This window comes from Erpetoichthys calabaricus, chromosome 3, assembly GCF_900747795.2.
Source record: "Erpetoichthys calabaricus chromosome 3, fErpCal1.3, whole genome shotgun sequence".
Taxonomy (NCBI): domain Eukaryota; kingdom Metazoa; phylum Chordata; class Cladistia; order Polypteriformes; family Polypteridae; genus Erpetoichthys; species Erpetoichthys calabaricus.
The window spans coordinates 267811032-267832752 of NC_041396.2; the positions used below are offsets into that span (position 1 = coordinate 267811032).

Below are 21721 nucleotides of genomic sequence, written 5' to 3' on the forward strand. Positions count from 1 at the left end.
GTCATTCTCATAGGACGACTCATTGTGACCATTTGGGTGATTGTGTCTCCCACAAATGACAAGCAGAAATACACGCTGAAGATACCACATGACTGCTTGCCAGAACAGGTGATTGCTGAAGCCATTAGGAAAAAGACAAGGAGCATGCATCTGTCTCCTGAACAGCTGAGGCTCTGTGTACAGGAGTACCAGGGCAAGTACATACTCAAAGTGTGTGGCTGCGATGAGTACCTGCTGGAGCGGCTGCCTCTCAGCCAGTATAAGGTGAGAGAAGATAAAGGGAGTCCCCGTGACTACAATGCTGCTAAAATGAGTCAGAAATAGTGCAAATGAATGTGTGAGGTGTTGTTTGAGAGAAACTGGCAATGCCATCATAAACTAAATATAAAACAGTGTCAAGCAAATCATGACTTGGATGTCAATATAGCATTTGGGTTTTCAGCTGTTTGTGCTATTCTTACACTTGTGACCAAAGGTCTGTTTTTGTAATGTTTAGATGCAAATACCATCTAGCAATGAGAAGGGCAGACTCTCTTCCATAAAAGTATGTTAAAAGTTAGCTGCTTGATCAGATTCTGGCAATGTGTTGTACATGGATTAGAACGTGTGACAATAATGACCTTATAAACCTGTAATGGCTGATAGCAACATTTGTTGCTTTTGGGTCGTTTGATGTTTGATGTTGAATAATTGTTTTCGAATATTTGTTCATTCAGGTCTGATTTTTTATGAGGGGCCTTTTTAGACTGAGGGTGAAGTGGAAGTAGATTTAGTAAAGGACTGAAGTCATTCTATGCAAAAGGGGTGGCATTTTCCCATTCAGCCCATTCTTACCTGATTAGGTTTTTGAGCGTTTTTTTTCCTCATATTTTACAGTAAAATCTGTCTGCATGTCTACACATTAGTAACATATTTTGTGGAAATACTTTTCAAGTAAAAGATGCACATATACCCTCCTATGTACTGCTTGAATGCTGTTGTGATTTACTTTAAATGGGGAGTCAAAACCTTATAAAACAGATCCCAAAACTTGCGTAAGCATGAAAGAAAACCCTTATTTAACAATAATCTAAGTAACAAAGAAAAAACAAAAACTCAGTAACACTAAACAAGGTAATGTTAAACAATGAAACTGAAACATGGAGATAATAAGAAAGACAAATTTAACAAAGGTATTGGAACAATGAGAAACAAGATAATATGAAACGATTATCAGTAAAGAAAACCAGAACTTCAGAAATTAAAAACAATTAAAAAGCTGAGACAAAATTCACACTTTTAATCAAAAACAAACGACAGAATTCTAATACTTCTTAAATAACCAAGATATGCATACATTGTAAACTTAATGGCAGAACTTGAATTTAGCCAAATTACAAGCAAAAAATCTGTTACTGTTAATTCAAATCCTCAGTGATAAAAATTTTCATTAAATTAAGCCCTATTTAGACAGAATTAGTTTTACACCAGAAGGTAAGGTAAAGTAATTATTATCAGAGGACCTCTGTAATTTTAGTCACGTGTGAATCAATACATCAGTAAAATTATGTCATTTCTTGTAAAATTAGATTTCCCCTGTGATTTTAGAGGTTTTCACGGAGCAAAATTGAGGCAGTTGAAGAACCTGTTCATGCCTTGTTCAACCCACATTGAACCATTTCAAATCATTTTGTACCACATCAGTCAACTGAATGAGTTTGTGGACAAACGATTCCAGCATCGTTAGGTAAACAACTAACTTGAGTCATCTAGATCTAGATAATCTTTAACAACAAGATCAGTCATCTTGTTTTAATCAGTAAATAATTTATTAATGACGTTACACCACCAAATTTATTTTATGATTATATGGGGTTTTTTTTGTTATTGGGAGGAGCAATAGTTTCATACAGTAGCTAAAATGTGGGCAGCTGTTCTTTGGTGATGACATTGTGTCACAATGCCTGTCTCTGTCATATTTCCAGACATATCTTGTCCCCTGCAATATCCAATGTAAAAATTACAGTAGTCTCCCACTTAAATTCGCAACTTGAACTTACGATGTTTGTGCGTACTTAGCCGGTAGGTGCGTACTTTAGGTTGGCCACTCCCAAACGCAACTTGAACCGGCGAAGTTTGCGCGTACTTAGCTGCCACTCCCAAATAGCTTGCATTTCACTACGATGTCAAAGAAACCAAATGGCAAGCATCTCAATGAGTCTCAACGCTGCAAAATCATCTCGAACCTAAGCAAAACGTCTGCTCCCAGTAAGAGGGCCATAGCGTGTTCTCGACATCGAGGATCAGCTGCTCTGCTCTGAAGTTCAAATTGAAGCTGATGATACATTCGATGATCTTAAGAAATCGTTTGAATCATTTCAGAGCAAGATCCGGGCTGTCTCCCCCAAAGCCAAACGCAAGAAACTTCAAAACCTTCGCCAAATGACGATTCATGACATGTTTAACTAATAAATCTTGAACCCAGAATTTTAGGGAAAAATATGCATACTTAACTGGGATGCGTACTTAAATGGGTGCGTACTTAAGCGGGAGGCTACTGTACTGACATTTTCTGTAACAGCAACTTTTCAGATATACAGTTAGGTCCATGATATACAGTTAGGTCCATAAATATTTGGACAGAGACAACTTTTTTCTAATTTTGGTTCTGTACATTACCACAATGAATTTTAAATGAAACAACTCAGATGCAGTTGAAATGCAGACTTTCAGCTTTAATTCAGTGGGGTGAACAAAACGATTGCATAAAAATGTGAGGCAACTAAAGCATTTTTTTAACACAATCCCTTCATTTCTTGGTTTCATCTGTCCAAAGAATGTTTTTCCAGAACTGTGCTGGCTTTTTTAGATATTCTTTAGCAAAGTCCAATCTAGCCTTTCTATTCTTGAGGCTTATGAGTGGCTTGCACCTTGCAGTGCACCCTCTGTATTTACTTTCATGCAGTCTTCTCTTTATGGTAGACTTGGATATTGATACGCCTACCCCCTGGAGAGTGTTGTTCACTTGGTTGGCTGTTGTGAAGGGGTTTCTCTTAACCATGGAAATGATTCTGCGATCATCCACCACTGTTGTCTACCGTGGACGTCCAGGTCTTTTTGCGTTGCTGGGTTCACCAGTGCTTGCTTTCTTTCTCAGGATGTACCAAACTGTAGATTTTGCCACTCGTAATATTGTAGCAATTTCTTGGATGGGTTTTTTCTGTTTTCACAGCTTAAGGATGGCTTCTTTCAACTGCATGGAGAGCTCCTTTGACCGCATGTTGTCTGTTCACAGCAAAATCTTCCACATGCAAGCACCACACCTCAAATCAACTCCAGGCTTTTTATGTGCTTAATTGATAATGACATAACGCCGGACTTGCCCACACCAAGCTCTGTACCCTAATTAAGTAAACAAAATTAAAAAGTAAGACAAGTAAAGCAATTAAATGCAAATGAAAAAGGGCAAACTAAAAAGGGAAAATGTTGGGATCAGATGAGGCTTCAGCTCAAAGTCATGGCAACTGTTCAGGGACTGGTAGTGTATCTGTTGTTGTTTCAGTGTAGTCAGTTTTGTAAGTGTGCTGATGGATTAAGTAAGTTTGAGAATGTAAGAATTTTTGTATGTTTTTTGGCTGGTGGTTGACTATGAAAAGACAAGGGGGCTCCGCCCCCTGCTCGCTTCGCTCGCCTACCCCCGGCATTTTGAATCCGTGCCCGCTGGGCAGCCACGTGTGAGGATGACGCACGTTTAATACGGAACTTCGCCCGTGTCACTCTGGGGCACCCCACTGTTAATACGGAGCTCCGTCCGTACTATTATGCGGTGCATTGTGGACTACTGCGGACCCCGTAGTGTTTCCCGTTTCAGTTTGTATCTCGGTCAGTCGAGCTTTTGTTTTTGAAGCTTTTGAGTTCCGGTCTTCATTATCTGTAACCGGGCGGCACGGTGGCGCAGTGGGTAGCACTGCTGCCTCGCAGTTGGGAGACCTGGGGACCTGGGTTCGCTTCCCGGGTCCTCCCTGCGTGGAGTTTGCATGTTCTCCGCGTGGGTTTCCTCCTACAGTCCAAAGACATGTAGGTTAGGTGGATTGGCGATTCTAAATTGGCCCTAGTGTGTGCTTGGTGTGTGGGTGTGTTTGTGTGTGTCCTGCGGTGGGTTGGCACCCTGCCCGGGATTGGTTCCTGCCTTGTGCCCTGTGTTGGCTGGGATTGGCTCCAGCAGACCCCCGTGACCCTGTGTTCGGATTCAACGGGTTGGAAAATGGATGGATGGATTATCTGTAACCTGCTGTCCATGTGTTTGGCCCCCTCGTTTAACCTGTTTATGACGTTTTACTTTGCTTTCTACTCTCTTTCATTTCTGATCTCGCTTTATTCTGCTTTTGTTTTAATGACACCTGGTCCGTGGTGAATATATTTTCCCTTTTTCGAGTAATAATTTTCATTTGTTTGCGATACTGTGATGTTTATCGTACTGTTAATAATGCATCACTGTAATATGATTCACCTAGGCTGTATAGTTTGGACGTGTGAGGATGACGTATGTTTAATATGGAGCGTTCGCCCGTGTCACTCTGGGTCTCCCCACTGTTACTACGAAGTTCTTTCCGAAATATTATGCGGTGCATTGTGGAGCACTGCGGACTCTGTAGTGTTTCCCGTTTCACTTCGTATCTCGTTTAGTCGAGTTCTTTCTTTTTGGAACAGTGCCTGCCTGGTCTGTGGCATTTCAGACGCACGTTGTAGGCGCCTGCGTTCATTAATTATATCCAGGCAGGCGCGTGTTTGTATCTCGGTCACTCGAGCTGTGTCGTGTTGAATCCGTGCCTGCTTTGCCTACACAGTTTGAGACGCACATTGTAGGCGTCCACGTTCATTAGATCTGTCCATGTGGGCTCGGTGTCGAAGCTGTGTTAGTTGTTGAGATGTTTAGTTTTGGAGCCGAGACAGTTTTGCTTCCGCGGTTTCAGACGTGTGTCCGTACCATCTCAGGTTTGATGTATGAACCTTTGTGGACTCCGTAGTGTGTCCCGTTTCACTCTGGGGCGGGGCGTTGACTCCTCTTGTTTTACTATGTCTCCTCCTGCGCTTTCACCACGCATTAGTGCCACTCACAATATGGCGGCGACGCCTGCGCCTTCCGTATTATGTCGGTTTTTACCATGCTGATTTCCTACTCTGTGTTTTATTTCTGACCTCGCTTTATCCTGCTTGCGGCATGTCAGACGGTTCGTAGTCTTTCTCGTTTTACTCTGGGCAGGGGGGCTTTGTTCTGTAACCTGCTCTCCATGTGTTTGTCCCTGTTCTTTAACCTCTTTATGACGTTTTACTTTGTTTCCTACTCTGACGGTTCGTAGTCTCTCCCGTTTTGCTCTGGTGGGGGGGGGGGCTTTGTGTGGCGCCTGCGCACGTGCGTAGTCTCTCCCGTTTCACTCTGGGGGGGGGGGGGGGCTTTGTGTGGCACTTGCGCACTATGTCTTTTGCGTCCACGGGCAGGTCCCTGCGTCCATATCCGGTTTACCATTCTCGTTTAGTAATATGGATACTAACAGTGTCCCTTTGGAAGCTTCTAAGACACTATGGTGTACCTGGAAAAGTCATTAATATCATCGGGAATTAATTTGAAAGACTGGCATACAGAGTCATCCATGGTGGACAACTCAATAAGACCTTCCAAGTGAGAACCAAGTGAGAGTAAGATAAGGCTGCCTACTCAAACCGCTTCTATTCCAACTTGTGATCAACTTTATTATGAAGTCAACAATAGCTCAAACACTAAATGTAATCCAGTGGACTCTTTGGAAGCAGCTCAATGATTTTTACTTTGCTGATGACCCGGCACCTCTATCACAGACACAGCAGCAGATACAAGATAAGGACAATAATTTGGCAGCCACCTCTTCTCAAGCTGTCCTTTACATTAACAAAGAAAAGACGAAAGTCATCTACGCCAACACCATTAATTATTAAGCTGAGAGGCACAACATTTGAAGAGGTGGATGCTTATACCTACCTGGGTAAAGTCATCTACAAGCAAGGAAGTGCAGCCGATAATGTTATGTCCAGAATGACAAAACTACAGCAGCATTGCTGCAACTGATAAACACCTAGAGCTTCAAGGAGCTGATGGTCTAGACCAAGGTCAGGATATTTAATACTAACATAAAGTCAGTCCATGTTTATGGAGCTGAGACTTGGAGGATGACAGTTACAACAAGTAAGGAAGTTCAGACCTTCATGAACACATGTTTCTGAATGATCCTGCAGATACACTATCCCAACACCATCAGCAACAATGGCCCTTTGAAGAGAACAGACCAAATGCCTGCAGAAGCTCACATTTTAAAGTAGAAATAGGGATGGACTGGGCACACCCTCTGAAAGACTACCACTCGAATCGCTAGACAGTCCAAGACTTGGCATCCCAAAGGCAAAAGGAAGACAGGAAGGCCAAGATACACATGGTGCTGAGACCTGGAGGCAGATACGATGGAGATTGGCCTCACTTGAATCCAACTAAAAAGAAAAGTGCTGGACAGAAATGCCTGGCGGACATTTGTCAGCTTCCTATGCCACAAGAGGGATAGAAGACATAAGTAAGTAAGAGGCCCTATCCTCTTATTAAGTTAACAAAATAAAAAAAAAAAATAACAGGAAAACAATTAAATGCAAATGTAAAGGGCAAAACCAAACAAGGGAAAAATGTTGCAATCAGTTAAGGAGTCAGCTCAAAACAATGGCAATTGCTTAGGGACTGCTTATGTTTGAATTACTGTTTCAGTGCAGTCAGTTTTGTTAGTGTGCTGATGGAGGTCTGAGATTGTATGAATGTGTGTATTGTATGTGTGTATTTATGCATTTTTTAATGCTGTTGTTGAACATAAAGGAACACTGCTGTCTAAACAAATTGGACTCTTTTAAGGATATTTTCATACTGCAGCTAAAAGTGACTCTATTCTGGTTTTTGCCTAATATCTGATTTTTTTTTGTCTGACTGTTCAAATTAATTTTGCAGTTGATCCAAATCTGGTATGACTGTGCACAGATATCAGTCCTGAATGTGCTTGGTGGGTACAAAATGATTAAAAACTGTTTTTCTCTTACAATTGTGGTGTAATGGACAGATGATGGTTGATGCAATAGTTTTTAGTTGATGTACAGGATGTCTGCAAATGTGTCAGCTAATGATACCAAGGGAGAGAAACAGAAAATTAACATTTTTAGCTGTTGATTTGAGTGCAGTTATTAATGCTTTATGTTTATGTAGAAACTGGTGGTCATGAGAGAGGAACCATGACTGATATGGTGAGACACTGATGAGTTTGATGCAAGGCAGTCCTTTCCAAAAAAGGTGTGACTCCATGATGTTTTGTGATGATCACACTTCACTAAAAAAAATGAGTATTCAATTTGTGTGAAAAAATGGGAACAGACCTATAGTGTGAACATTGTGTTACTTTGTTTTGAAAGTCATACACAAGGTTATCACTGCTGTGCAATCAGCCTTTAGACTCTTGTGGTTTAACAACAGTGCCATTGCAGGAGATCACATGCCCTTGAGTGCTGCATTGATTCTAGTTCAGCTCTCCAGGGATACCCACTTTTTTCCTTAACTTTAGCTGTATTTTCCTCACTCAAATAAAATTATCTATATATATATATAAAATCCCTATGTGCGTCCAGGTGTCCGTGTGTGGGTGTCTTCTGATGAAGTGCGCATGCGCGGGGCATGGTGCGATTCATGATATTACTGTCAGAGAAAGTTAGAGGCGTTTTACGGAAATACAAACCAGTATTACTGTGAGAGGAAATTAAAGGTGCACAATACAGTGACGCATATTACAGCCACATACAAGCCAGTATTACTGTCAGAGGAGATTAAAGGCATATTACCGATGCGCACGCCTGTATTACCGCCAGAGCAAATTAAAGGTATATTACAGACGTACAAGCCAGCGGACGTACAAGACGGTATCCTTCAATAAGGGCGCGCACAGGTATCCTTCAATAAGGGGCCGCACAAAAAGGCGAGCCCTTATTCGCCACGCTCAATTGAGGTTGCCCTTTTGAAGCTCGCCTTTTTGTGCACGCCCTTATTGAATAGAGCCGTACAAGACAGTATTGCTGTCACAGAAAATTAAAGACACACAATACACGGCGGCAGCCCACAAAGAACGGTCAGCTCTGCAAGTAAACATCAACAAAAGAAAGGCTGAAAGAAAGAAAAATACGACCAACAAAAAGAATGAGGTCAAAGTCCCTTGCCATTTAATATAGACTGTTCCTACTAATGTTTATGCACTACTGTTCTAGCGCCCATTATTGTAACGGGCTAAATGACTAGTTATATCATATTTCACTCAACTCTTACTGGCATATACATTAATGCCATCTGGCAATGCATCCTACTCAGAAGTTGCAAGCCTGCAGAAAAAGAAGCTAGTTCGAGGTGAGGCTTTGTACTGACTGTTTTGTCTTGGTAGAGTAATATATATTGCTCTACTTTCCCCTATTGTAATATTAATATGTAGCCTTAGAATGCCTAATCTCACAGACTTACCACTGTTTATAAGGTATTATTGTATATAACTTATCCCCACCTTCCATTCTATATCTATAACCTCAGGCAATTAGATGTAGTAAAAAGACAAACAGAAGTTAAGTTACACATAAAATAATGTATTATTGATAATATTCATAAATAATAACAAAATGCAAAGTATATTTGAATATTGGCAACCATACAACCTGATTAAATGGTGATATGTAGTTCAGGTGGCACACAGACTTGTAGTTACTTAAATGTCTCTAGTTAAGGCATCATTGGTGCTCAGCTTTTAGCCACATGTCTGTTCAAAATGGCTGCTGAGCTGTGCTCTTCATTGTGTTGTCTTCATCATCACAGGTTAGCAAGAGAGATGCTTCTTTCAGATGTTGGTTAGTAAGAGAGAGATACATCTACATCATCACAGGTTAGTAAGAGAGAGATTGTGAGGTTAAACACATACATTTATAGATGTTCTGTCCAACCCCTAGAGCCAATAGAACATCATGGTACTTAAAGGCCTCTGAGACAAGCCAATTCCAAACAGCCATACCTCAGACCAATGGGGAAATAGAACATCTTTACACCTGCCCCCAAACAATATGTTAAAGTACACCTGGGGGGGGGGGGGGGGGGTAGAAATGATTTTAGCATAGAAACACTGTATGTAAAGACATACAAAATATTTATCAAGTTGTATGCAAAATCTTACATCACAACACTGACTCAGAGTGCGACAGTGAGAATTTTATTGAAAAGGATCACGAGATGAAATGTAGTTCAAAATCAAGGCAAATTCATAGCCAAAAGTCATAACCACAGTCAAGAAACGTAAGCTAAAAATCAAAATCCTAAATACCATAAGCAAATTTGTTAACCAGGGAAACGTTTTATAACAAGAACCCCACACTAACAGTGTATATATCCACTCTTGGATACCAGGAGGTGTACTGAGCTAAACTTTACACTCTTGACCCCTAATGACATGCTCAGCATGAAAACAGATGTCACAAAAAAAGTACACTAAAACAAAATGGCGTTGAAGGAAAACTATAAATATATTTTACATTTTCAAATGGCCATAACATAAAAACTAACGTTATCCTCACTGTTACAGACTTGTAAATAGAGGAATATATTGTGAAATAGGAACAAGAATTACCACAAAATATCAAACAAAATAACAAATCATAACACTTGTCTGATGAGGACATATCCAACTCCACAATACATGCCATGTGCCCTGAATTGAATTAAGTTTGTCACAAGAAAGATTGCAGCTTTACAACTTGATTTTAGAGAAGACCTTGCTGTAATTCATCAGGATGTTAGTGAGGTTAAAGAAGAGAAAAAATTAGTTTTAAGTAACGTCGAACCTTAATAAATCAAATGACTTTCACAGATGACAAAATATAATCACTGGAGAGTAATTGATTTGAAACATTGAAACTATTGAAACAATATCTGTATTTTAGGTCTGAAAGAAAATGTTGAAGGCGATGATGCTATTCAGTTATTGGAAAGGCTGTGGCCTATAATCTATCCCGAACTTTGTGAATTTGCCCCAAAATGAACATTGCCACAGGATATAATCTACAACTGAGAACTCTTCTTGTTGGAGGCCCCTGATTTTGAGATTTTTGAATTTTGTTGACTGTCAGATAGTTCTAGGAGTGATGTTGTAGGCCACTAGTCTGTTTTATGATGGTCAATGGATATACTTTTATCCCAATTTCAGTCCTGTTACTTGTTGTACTTGAAAGGCATTTATTCTGGGAATAAAGCAAGCCTATGGAACTGGTCTACACTCAAAGGGTTGACAACACATAATCATCTTTTTGCCCATATTATTTTACTATACTTCACTTCATAGTCTTTCTTTTTACTAACATGACCAACATTAAAATTCTGCTTTTGAATATCTTAGACTTTGAGTCAAACATAAAGAGAGTCAGTGTACTAAATTACATGTGGCACAAGAAGACCAATGTGACATTGTTATAGTAGACTAAGCTCTGAACTGACAATATGTGGAAACTTTGTAAATGGCACTACTTTGTTCCGTCATCAACCTTAGAAACAAGGCATAGTGATTCTTTTTCATCGCATGTTTTTGGTAAAGTAAGTAAGTAAAGTCTTTCAAAGTGATTTTAGATTAGCCTGGCCGGTCCTCCTGTACATCAGTTAAGCTTGCTCAAAAGAAAATCCTTCTTCTGTATATATTCACTCACTCCCCTTTCAATCATCATTCCTTCGTTATATCATCAATCAAATTCTCTGTTTAAAAGAATATGAACCTGTTGTGAGCATTGACACAAATGCATTCATGAATCTGTAACATGATAAACTTTCTTCTCTGCTTCAACAATGTGTCCCTCATTCAATTAGGTCATTATGCAGATTTATATTGGCACTGTGTAACTTGTTCCATTTGCTTCACTCTCCTGCTAAAATTTTCTCTTTTTATTTTTCCCACCATCATTCATATTCAAGGATTTACTATATTTGTATTACATATTCTCTAATGGCTTCGTTGTCTGATTCTACATTGGAACTAGACTCATTGACTGATGACAGAGTGTCCATGATCCAAATTTTCCTTCTGAAGCTTTCTTCTCACGCCTCTCATTGGCAGTCTAACAAATCCCTGCTTCATAACACTGGGCCAAAATTTCAGTTATATTAGATGACTTTTTGGAAATAAATTCCATCTCCATCAATGATTCTGCATATATCGGGGTGGCTGAAAAAGGTGCTGTTCGCTTTAATGGTAGTGTTTGCTACAAACCAAGCACATACACACCAACTTAAAATAAATAAACTTGAACAACAGCTCTTGGCAGTGAAGGATTCACGCCACTGGTTGTAGATCCTGATTATGAACTGCAGATTTCCATCTAAATCTAAATTAAACTCGTTGAAATTGACTGTACTGTCACACAATGCGATGTATCCAGTGCAAACTTTAGTAAATTACTGACATTAAAATTGTACCATTGTGACAAATTTGTGTTTATTGCAGCTATTAAAAATAATTTGGGCTCTGACACTACCAGTCCCCAACAGAAGGATAACTGCTTCTACGAGTTCTATTTGAGCTTTTTTCTTGAAATTTCTACAGTATATCTTCTGCAGGATATTCTTTGTTTTTTGAAAATGTATCTCTTCCCAAATTGTTTACTAATGTTTCAGCCATGCTAGCATCCCCGATTTTACTGATCGAGCTGAAAGAGGCCTTTAATATTGTGAATTCAAGGCATTCTATAGGACCTAATAGTTTACTCCCAGAGGTAATTTCAGCATTTTGGACACAACTATCTTTTCCTTATTTGCAAATGTTAAACTTCTCCATTTCCATATCCAAACTGATCCCTTTTGCCCTAAATGTCCTGTTTTTAAACCAGGGCAAGGACCCAAAAGATTGTTTCTGCTATTGACCCATTTCATTGATTATTTTGGTTGCAAAACTATTAGCTAAGCCTCTTACAAAATGATCACAGTCAGTCATTCATCAGTTAATCCACCCTGATAAGACAGGCTTCATTTGTTCCCATCAGACTGCTTGCATTTTCTTAGTGTATCCCTGCCATTATATAGCCCAGCAGCTTTATTGGCTCTTGACAGTGGGGAGTTATGAGATCAATGGGATATTTGTGAAGGCTTTATTAATTTGATTCAAACATTGTGTTCTTCACACATGTGCATTTCTCTTACAAATTCAAACACATCTTGCCCCTCCCAGGTTTTCAAAGGTGCCAGACAAAAATTCCCTCACTCTCCCCTTTTTTTTTACTTTGTCCCTGGAGCCTTTGGCCTTTGTCCTTCATTTCCACAAACTATATAATTATTGTAATTACTCTTTACAGTTACCTTGATAAAATATAATTATATACAGATTATATCTTATCCTGAATTGGATTTGATGCAGTGCCAGAAAGGACCTTAAATAATCTACAGGTGCAGTGATGAGGATAATTAAATTACTTAGACCTATAATCTTACTAATATCAGATACAATAAATCACTTAATAACATTATAAAATCAAAAAGAGGTAGGGGTTTGCTGTTAGGGTGTTTATCTAACCTGAATAAGTAACAAAATAAAATACCAACAATAGGTTGGTTGTACTGGCATTATATTGTAGTGGTGGTAGTTTTTAAATTGTGGCTGCAGTTCATTTTTTCACTATAGTTGGACCTCGCTAAGTCGACCTTCCCTAAGTCGAAAACTTCCCTATGTCGAATTACTTGTTAGTCCCCGGCCAAATTCCCATAAGACCAATGTATTTTAGATCTCCTCAACTTGAAAACCTTTCGGCTCCCAACCTCCATTAGTCGAATTTTCTATGGCCTTTGGGTTATTATTCTGAGGCTACATTTCAGAACATGTGGCCCGGAAAACCAAGAAAAGGGACGCAAAATCTTATCTAAATGCATTCCACAAGGGATTAAGCAACTCTCTGAGGGCAGGACGTCTGTTTTGAGACCAAAAATGTCCAAAAACTAAAGGGAGTGGCTGGAATAATCCGCATCCCTTCGGTGCTCCATGAGTCATAACCAACCGGGTGGCGTCTGGAATTTCCAAATTGTCACAAGAAAGACGTTTTTAACCCATTTTCCCTTCACCTTTGTCAGTCTCTTGTCGGGAGGAGCCTTGAATAGTGTTCGTGTCTGTGTGCTTCTCCATAGTCTCCCGTACGGTACGTGCCCCAAAAATGGCAACTGGTAAGCGTAAGCTTAAAACGATGTCAATAGCGGAAAAAGTTACCGTCATCAGAGCCGTCAAAAAGGGCGACAAGAAGAAGGTGGAAATTGCAAAGCAATTCAGCATTCCCACAAGTACGCTCGCCACTTTTCTGAAAGAAAAAGAAAAGATTTTGAAACTGTACAGTGAGAAGTCACGTGGCCATCAGAAGAGGATGAGGGAATGTGAGTATCCCGTCATTGAACAATGCGTTTTGAAGTGGTTTGTTCTAGCGAGGGATAGGAACGTTCCTATTGACAGGAAGCTTTTACAAGCAAAAGCAGAAGAATTTGCCAAAGAGTTGGGCCATTCAGAATTTAAAGCCAGCAATGGTTGGCTGGACAAATTCAAGAAAAGACACGGAATTGTGTTTAATAGGCTATGTGGCGAAAATGCGCAAGTGCCAGAAGAAGATTGCAGTCATTGGATACAGAAACTGCCAGAAATTGTTCAAGATTACAGTCCTGATGACGTCTTCAATGCAGACAAAACTGGTTTATTCTTCAAATGCACTGTAGACAAAACAATGACTTTCAAAGGTGAACCTTGCCACGGTGGAAAGAAAAGTAAGGAGCGCGTGACTCTTCTTTTGGGCGCAAACATGAATGGGTTAGAAAAATTGCCCACATTGTTGATTGGGAAATCATTGAAACCCAGATGCTTCGAAAATGTGAAATTGCTACCTATGCATTACGAGGCCAATAAGAAAGCTTGGATGACATTAGAGCTTTTCTCCAAGTGGCTGAAGAAAGTGGATACAGCGATGGTCCGGAAGAAAAGAAGAGTCATTCTTTTCATCGACAATTGCACAGCACATAACCATATCCTTGTCATGAAAGCTGTGACAATCAAGGTTTTGCCGCCGAACATGACATCTAAGCTTCAACCTCTCGACCAGGGCATCATTAACAATTTCAAGTTGCGATACCGCAAACTCATTGTGAGAAAATTACTGTGGGATATCGAAGATAAACGCCCACTAGGAATTGACCTGCTAGAAGCGATGCAAATGGCCCGGAGAGCTTGGGATGAAGTTCCGGAGGAAACAATCAAGAATTTCTTCAAAAAAGCAGGTTTGGACAGCAAACTGTTGACGATTCAGAGGAGCACTTGGAGGGAATATCAATGGAAACAGACGACGCACTTGCAAGTCCCGAAGAATGGTCCATGGTTCTGACAGCTACTGGCGCCAATAAGGAAGTGTCCTTTCAAGATTTTCTCGAAGTTGACATGCGGTGAATGTTTGTGGAGAACTAATGGACGCTGACATTATTGCTGAGGTGGCAAACGAGGAACAAAAGGAAAATGAGAGTGGGGATGAGGAAAAATACGGCAACAATGTCGATACTCAGCCTGTCCCCAGCCGAAAAGAAGCGAGGCAGGCTATTGACATACTGTGCAGATTCTTGGAATCTACACCGGATCTTGAGGAAAATGTGTTTCGGTCCATTGACGAGATTGAGGAGATTGTCTAGCGAGATGCATCGGCACATCAACGGCAAACGAAGTTAACAGACTTTTTTCTCTAAAGATAACCTGTTTCATTGCACTGTTCTGTAGTACATACTGTAGATGCATGTACCGGTATGTAGCCTACATGTATATGTATAAAACGACAATATAATAAACGGTTATATAATAATTAAGCCGGAAAAATAATGTCCTTGATTAACCCGCGCCTATTACGCCGTTTTCCCTAACTCGAAAACTCCGTAAGTCGAATTGTTTTTCAGGTCCCTTTGAGTTTGATTTAGCGAGGACCGACTGTAAAACTAACTTTTTTATTGAATAAATTGAAACTGTAAAAAGTACATTTGAGTTTGAAATGATATCGATCTTCAAAGTCACCTGTGGACAATACTTTTCATTTGTGACATGTTTGTCAAAAGCATTTTAACTGCAGCTAAATGCAGATATTTCCAATCACTGCTTGGTTGATTGTCATCCAATATCCAATGTTTGGAGCTTCAGATGGCAGAGCGTGAGCACAACTTTGTTGGTCTTGATTGGTCCATCCTAGAAGTGTTGGTGATGCCTACAAGTTGTGTAGTGTTGTTATGTTGGTTACATGATATATTTTATATCCTTGCTACTTTTTATAGCTGATGTTTTAATTACTACTTCTTGATTATATTTTACCAGTTCAGGGTCCCTAAGTCACCATGTGAGCCAGTCAACTTTTTATTAGCAAAGGCCTAGACAAAGGAACTTAATGAAAATGACAAAAAGTACCAAAGAAAGAGAATTAACAACTGCAGAGCAATCAACTGAAACAAAACGGAAAAAAAGAAAATAAATAATCTAATTTTTAAATAAAATAAAAAAGATGCCTTTTGGGAGAAAATAGGTGGAATATTTGTCAGGAAAAATACTGACATAGTGTTCCAGAAACAATGAGGATAGACTTGCCCTTTGAAAATATGAAGGAGCAATAAGGACATTTAAAATTAAAGAAGATAAGTTAAAATGAAAGGAGAAAAAACAAAATAACAAAATAATCTAATAATTAGGAACACTCAAAGGCAAAGGTAGTGCTTGGTGTTTGCTTTGGCTTTGATTGTTCTCGGTTTTCAAGTCAAGCTCTTGATTTTGAAAGTTTTACCATATTTATTTTCAGAAGAAAATTTCTAAATTGTGCTTGTCTAGATTATGGGAAGTTTAACATTTGCTAATAAAAATATCAGTCTAGTGCCAAATATTTATTTGTATTTTTCTTGTCAGAAGACTGATAAAACTTTCCTGGATGATGCACTGAGAAGCCTGCTTTCCCCTCACCATAGCTGCCATAGCTGCTTAGAAGTGCTCTGTATTAAGCAGCACCAAAAAAAGTACAATAAAATAGTTGACAAAACTATGCTTTTGGGTAAATGTAAAACATTTTATCATTTACTCATGCTAGAGATATAGCTTTATACTCATAATAAACTGTAAGCCACATTTAGAGTTTGTTTTTTTTAAATGGGAATTAATCACTTGCTCATAATAGAACAATAACTTCTTCCTCATCAAAGTACTTTTTCCTTAATAAAACTGAAGCCAAAATTAAGACCTTTTCGCAAAATGTGAAATGCATTATTTGCTTAGTCATGCTGGAAAAATAGATTAATATTTTATAAAAGAACTTAATTGCTTGGACAAACAGGTTTAACTTATTTGACAAAATGCCAAAAAAGATAGTTTGTGTATAAGCAGAATTAGATACCAACTAAATCTTTGTATTTGCATCAAATTAGTGGCAGGAAACATTGAAACGTAAGGTTCTGATTTCTGTACGAGTAACGTAGGTAGATGAAAGTATTCATTTTTCTGTATTAGACAGTTTCATTTTCTGATTGTTACTGGGAGAAGATAATAATTATTTGTGTTTAACAATAATTACCTGCCTTCATTCAAACAAGTGCAATATGTCATGACTTTCATTTATTTAAGGTTTGATGTACTTATTTTGGTTCAGTCTTTACAGCACTAAATGCCGTATCAGCTCACATAGTAGACACTCCAGTTATACTTATCCCATTTTATTGTCAGAAGTAACAATCACTTCATCTTAATGGCATGGCCCTGTTGATTCAAATTAGAGTAACGCACAAACAATGCACACATTGCAATTAAAATGTTTTGAGTTTGACTTAATCATTTTAAATCTAGCTTTATATCCTGATTCTCTAAATTTTAAGTTTATATATTTTTAAGTGACCAACCTCACTTTAATCTAAAGAATTTGCCTTGTTATACATGATTCTGCTCTGGAGACAGCATCCAGACTAACCGTTATATTAGGAGTGAGCGTTTTTTATGCATTAAGAGATCAGACTGTAACAAATAAAATAACAATTCCTATGTGACATGATTTTAGCAAGACACAATATGACAATACATTTTCCTGACAAAAACAATAAGAAGCAAAATAAAATTGTGCATTATTTTATTTCAGCCAATAGAAATGTCTAAATGTTCTTCTTTACAAACGTGCATGTTAGAAAATGGAAAATTTGATTACTCTGATGTGGTCCTCACATTAATTTTTTTATTGCTTTTATTTGTTTGATTTTCATATAAGTGTCATTACTTCCCTAGAAAAGAGTGTTTCAGATTTGTGTGTGACTTTCTTATCTTTATTGCCACCTTCTGGAATACTACAATATTTTATTTGATTTGCATAAGAACTGCATTTATAATTGTGTGGAATCTAATTGTTTTCTTGTGTGCTTTTTAAATTGTCTGATAATAATGTGTGCCATTAAAGCTGATGCATTAAATGAAATTTGCACAATAGGGGCCCTGCAATGTTACATTTTTTACAATGAAGAAAAAAAATGCCTGAAGCCAGGCACAGAAAAAAGAATAATAAGCATCTGAGGATTAACACACTAACAAAGTAACTTCGAAACCATTTTCAAATTAAAATCACCACAAGTACAGGAACTAGTAGGAAGGGATGTCCTTGGGACATTCATGACTGTTCCTTTATAGTCTCCATTTGGCCACTATGACCTTGGATAAAAAATCCTTTTCATTAACAAGCACACAATCGCGCTTTCTCTCTCTTTATATATTTGTGTTTGTATAAACTGCAAAGTTGATTCACTCACTCTGTCATCAACAAAAACGCTATTTCCTGTATACAGTGGTTAAAAAGCTGAAATTCGGCAGGATGGTACATCTAGGGTTAATTAAACAACCAAAAGAAAAACTAAAATCGTGATAATGCCATGATGTATTTGACTGAAATTTGGTGGCATTATAGACAAAAGAAAATGTGTTTCTTCTTTTATTTCTCCATCTTTGTCAATAATAATGTTGTAGCAAGGGGATTATTCCAACACACCTCATTCTATTCTCGGCACAGAGAAGTGATTGCTCAGAGTTATGGGGCTTGTTGTCTATTCAAATGAAGGCTGCTGGCAGTGGTGCTAACAACAGGGTGGAAGAAGTGAAGAAGGGAGTGTTCTACACAGGAAAAAGAGAAGAAATCAGAGCTTGATGGGCTCTTCCATTTCATATACTGACAAAAACATGCTACAATCTCAAGTGCCCCTGCCTCTGTTGTGGAGAAAGACTCATTCCCTCTTGGAAGAAAACACTCATAGTTTGTGGATGAGCAATCAGAATGTAGACTTTATTGAGACTACGTCACTCTTTATATTTTTCTCATCATTATCTGACTCCTACACTTGTGTTTGTGCTTAGTCACCAACATTTTCTAATGCCTAATAAACATTGATAAGTTTGTAACAGATTTAACTGCCCCATTATGGGCCACCATTACCTTGACCTGCGAGGCAAGTCAAGTCACCACCTGGCCAAAAGAAATGTCCACAACTTGTTGATCTGTCTCTTATTTACTTGGCCCATTCTTAACCTCTCTTTTGTAAGTATTGGTGTCTTCCCAGATTACTTCAGAGAACAGGTATGGCCATTAGCCTTTAACTCTTAAACTGCATGAGGTTATTTATTACCCCTTTTACATACTGAAGCTACCTATTGCAATATATCCATCCATCCATCCATTTTCCAACCCGCTGAATCCGAACACAGGGTCATGGGGGTTTGCTGGAGCCAATCCCAGCCAACACAGGGCACAAGGCAGGAACCAATCCCGGGCAGGGTGCCAACCCAACGCAGGACACACCCACACACCAAGCACACACTAGGGCCAATTTAGAATCGCCAATCCACCTAACCTGCATGTCTTTTGACTGTGGGAGGAAACCGGAGCACCCGGAGGAAACCCACGCAGACACGGGGAGAACATGCAAACTCCACGCAGGGAGGACCTCGGAAGCGAACCCAGGTCTCCTAACTGCGAGGCAGCAGCGCTACCACTGTGCCACCGTGCCACCCTATTGCAATATATGATAATTCAATTAAGACTTTCATTACTCAGAAAGATATGGAAGAAGATGATCCGCTATGGCAGTGTTTCCCAACCTTTAAGTATTTGCGACCCGAGTTTTCATAACAGTTTTAATCGTACCCCCCTAACATTTTTTTGAAAGGAGCCCACTAATACCAATTTGTTCTTTTTCAATTAATGATATATCATAGATGCATATTTTATTATACCTACTTAACTTTTATCGACATTTATCTAACTCTATATTTATTTTTCTAGTATCAGAATGTAGTTTAAGTTAATTTGTTTTGGTTTCAATAGATGTATTTTTCATATTCTCGATTCTTGTTTTCTTTTTTTCACATCTTCGCGCCACCCTTTTTGTTACTCCGCCCCCCGCCCCACAGTTTGAGAACCACTGCGCTATAGCATCCTAACGGGAGCAACCGAAAGAAGAAGAATTACTCAAGAGTTTTAATTTCTATACTTCACACTACCACATGCTAAAACAAATGCTCTGATTTCTGATCAAGGGGGACCACTAGACTAAATTGTCATGTAAAATTTGTAACGCATCACAAAGGGGAAAAAGACATTGACACTACAGATTGCTTTCTGTACTGTATGGTTTCACTACAGCCACTGGACAGATGATATGACATGGGAACTGTGAAGTGGAAGGAGGAAGGTTTGAATAAGTTCAAGTAAGACATGTTTAGCAGTAAGGCTTGAATTGGTTTGCCAGGGAGGGAGAAATACAGGAGAAGTGGTTTCCTTGCCTCCCACACAAGTGGTTTAAATGCTAATGCAATTCAGTTAACACATGACCAAAAGGGTGAGAGATGGACAGCTGTACATATTCTGTACTTCATGAGATTATTTCTTTTTTACCTGTTCTCTTCTGTATAAGCTTTACTTTTTTCCTGTTTGAACCGTACTCCTTCATAAAAAGATCTTCCCTTCATTGTTGACTTTTCAGACTTCCACTTTCTCTCTCAACAACAATGTCGCTATATTACAGTTATGAGGAGAAAACCAGTGTTTAAAATGAGGTGGTACACACCCACAGCAATCATTTAAAAAGCCTTCTAACCATAGAAAAATAACTGGCTGTTATTCTGTTTCACTTTAACGACTAGATAGATAGATAGATAGATAGATAGATAGATAGATAGATAGATAGATAGATAGATAGATAGATAGATAGATAGATAGATAGATAGATAGATAGATAGATAGATAGATAGATAGATAGATAGATAGATAGATAGATAGATACTTTATTAATCTCAAAGGGAAATTCACAACTACAGAAAACAGCCCCAAAATGAAAATGCACCACCTAAATGAGCAGCCTCTTAACAACATTATTGTTTGTAAAAAGTTAAAGTCAGTCAGTCAGTCAGTCAGTCATTTTCCAACCCGCTATTTCCTAACACACAGGAGCCAATCCCGGCCAACACAGGGCGCAAGGCAGGAACAAATCCCAGGTTCAACATGATTCAGTATTACAACTTTATTGTCTGGCTATGGCTATGACAGAAAAAAAAAACAAAAAATTCAAAAACTGAAGCTTGAACATACAGCTGACTAAAAACACAAAAAGCAATGCTTGAGTGAATGATATAAATGAAATATTTTACACATATAATAGATAAGGGCACTCAGTTTTGTTTTAATTCTCTCCTCCTCTACTACCTCCAGGGACTCCAGAGTTAACCAGCTTAGGCATTCCTCAGAGTTTTCTATGATCTTGTTGTACACATGGGTCAGGTCTTCATGTAATGCTGGCAGGTGTTTTAGCCAGACATTTGTTATGCCATCATTCTCTGGGGCCTTTCAGTTGCTTCATTTCTGGTCTCTGTTGTTGTTTCTTCTGTGGTTATTTCCGGTCACTGTTGTTCAGGTATTTGTTGGTTTTCATTCTCTATATGCTTTATCCACTCATCATTTTCATTATGATGTTTTTTCTTTTCCCAGATGTTGGCCAAGAAATATTCAACTGTATCTTTCTTGGGATTTTTGTAGATTTTAATGTTCTTCCTCCTAATTTTCAGTAAAACTTTTTTGGGGTTTCTTTGTCCGTTTTGTGGAAGAACTTTTGTCTCTTTTCACCTTGTTTTATTCTCTGTGATTTAGCTTGCAGCTGTTGTTTAAGGTTTTCGATGATAGTTGGTATGACACTCTTGTTTTTTGATATTGTGTTTTCTCATGAGGGCTCTTCTTTTCCTCTCCTTCACATTGTTTCCTTTATTAATTTTGGAGAGTGTTGAAATTTCTCCTTGTGTCTTTTGGATTCCTTTTTCAATTAGTTTTTTCCATTGTGGTTGATTTTCTTTCTTATGTCCCTTCTTACTAGTTTTTATGCCCAAGCTGTCATTGACTGCAGAGGTAGCAGTATAAAATAATTCATTCACTTTAGTAAGGGATAGTTTACGTAAGGTTCTTGATAGTCATGATTGCTCAGTTTGCTGTTTGTAATAATGATTTTGAATGCCTATCGTGTTTCATTTTCTGTATTCATTGTCTTTCATCGATATTAGTTACTATTACAATCTCCCACTTTCTCAAGATGTTTTCTACCATTTCCTCTACTTCTTTGTATATATAAATG

The 21721-nt window shown here is 38.6% G+C and overlaps 1 protein-coding gene across 1 annotated transcript in view; it reads left to right on the forward strand.

Moving 5' to 3' along the window:
- zgc:158659 (uncharacterized protein LOC791141 homolog) overlaps positions 1–21721 on the forward strand; it is a 114794-nt gene that overhangs the window by 25893 nt on the left and 67180 nt on the right. Inside the window, exon 5 of the mRNA XM_028798226.2 lies at positions 14–264. Coding sequence (XP_028654059.1) covers positions 14–264 — 251 coding nt within the window. The remainder of the gene's footprint in view (positions 1–13; positions 265–21721) is intronic.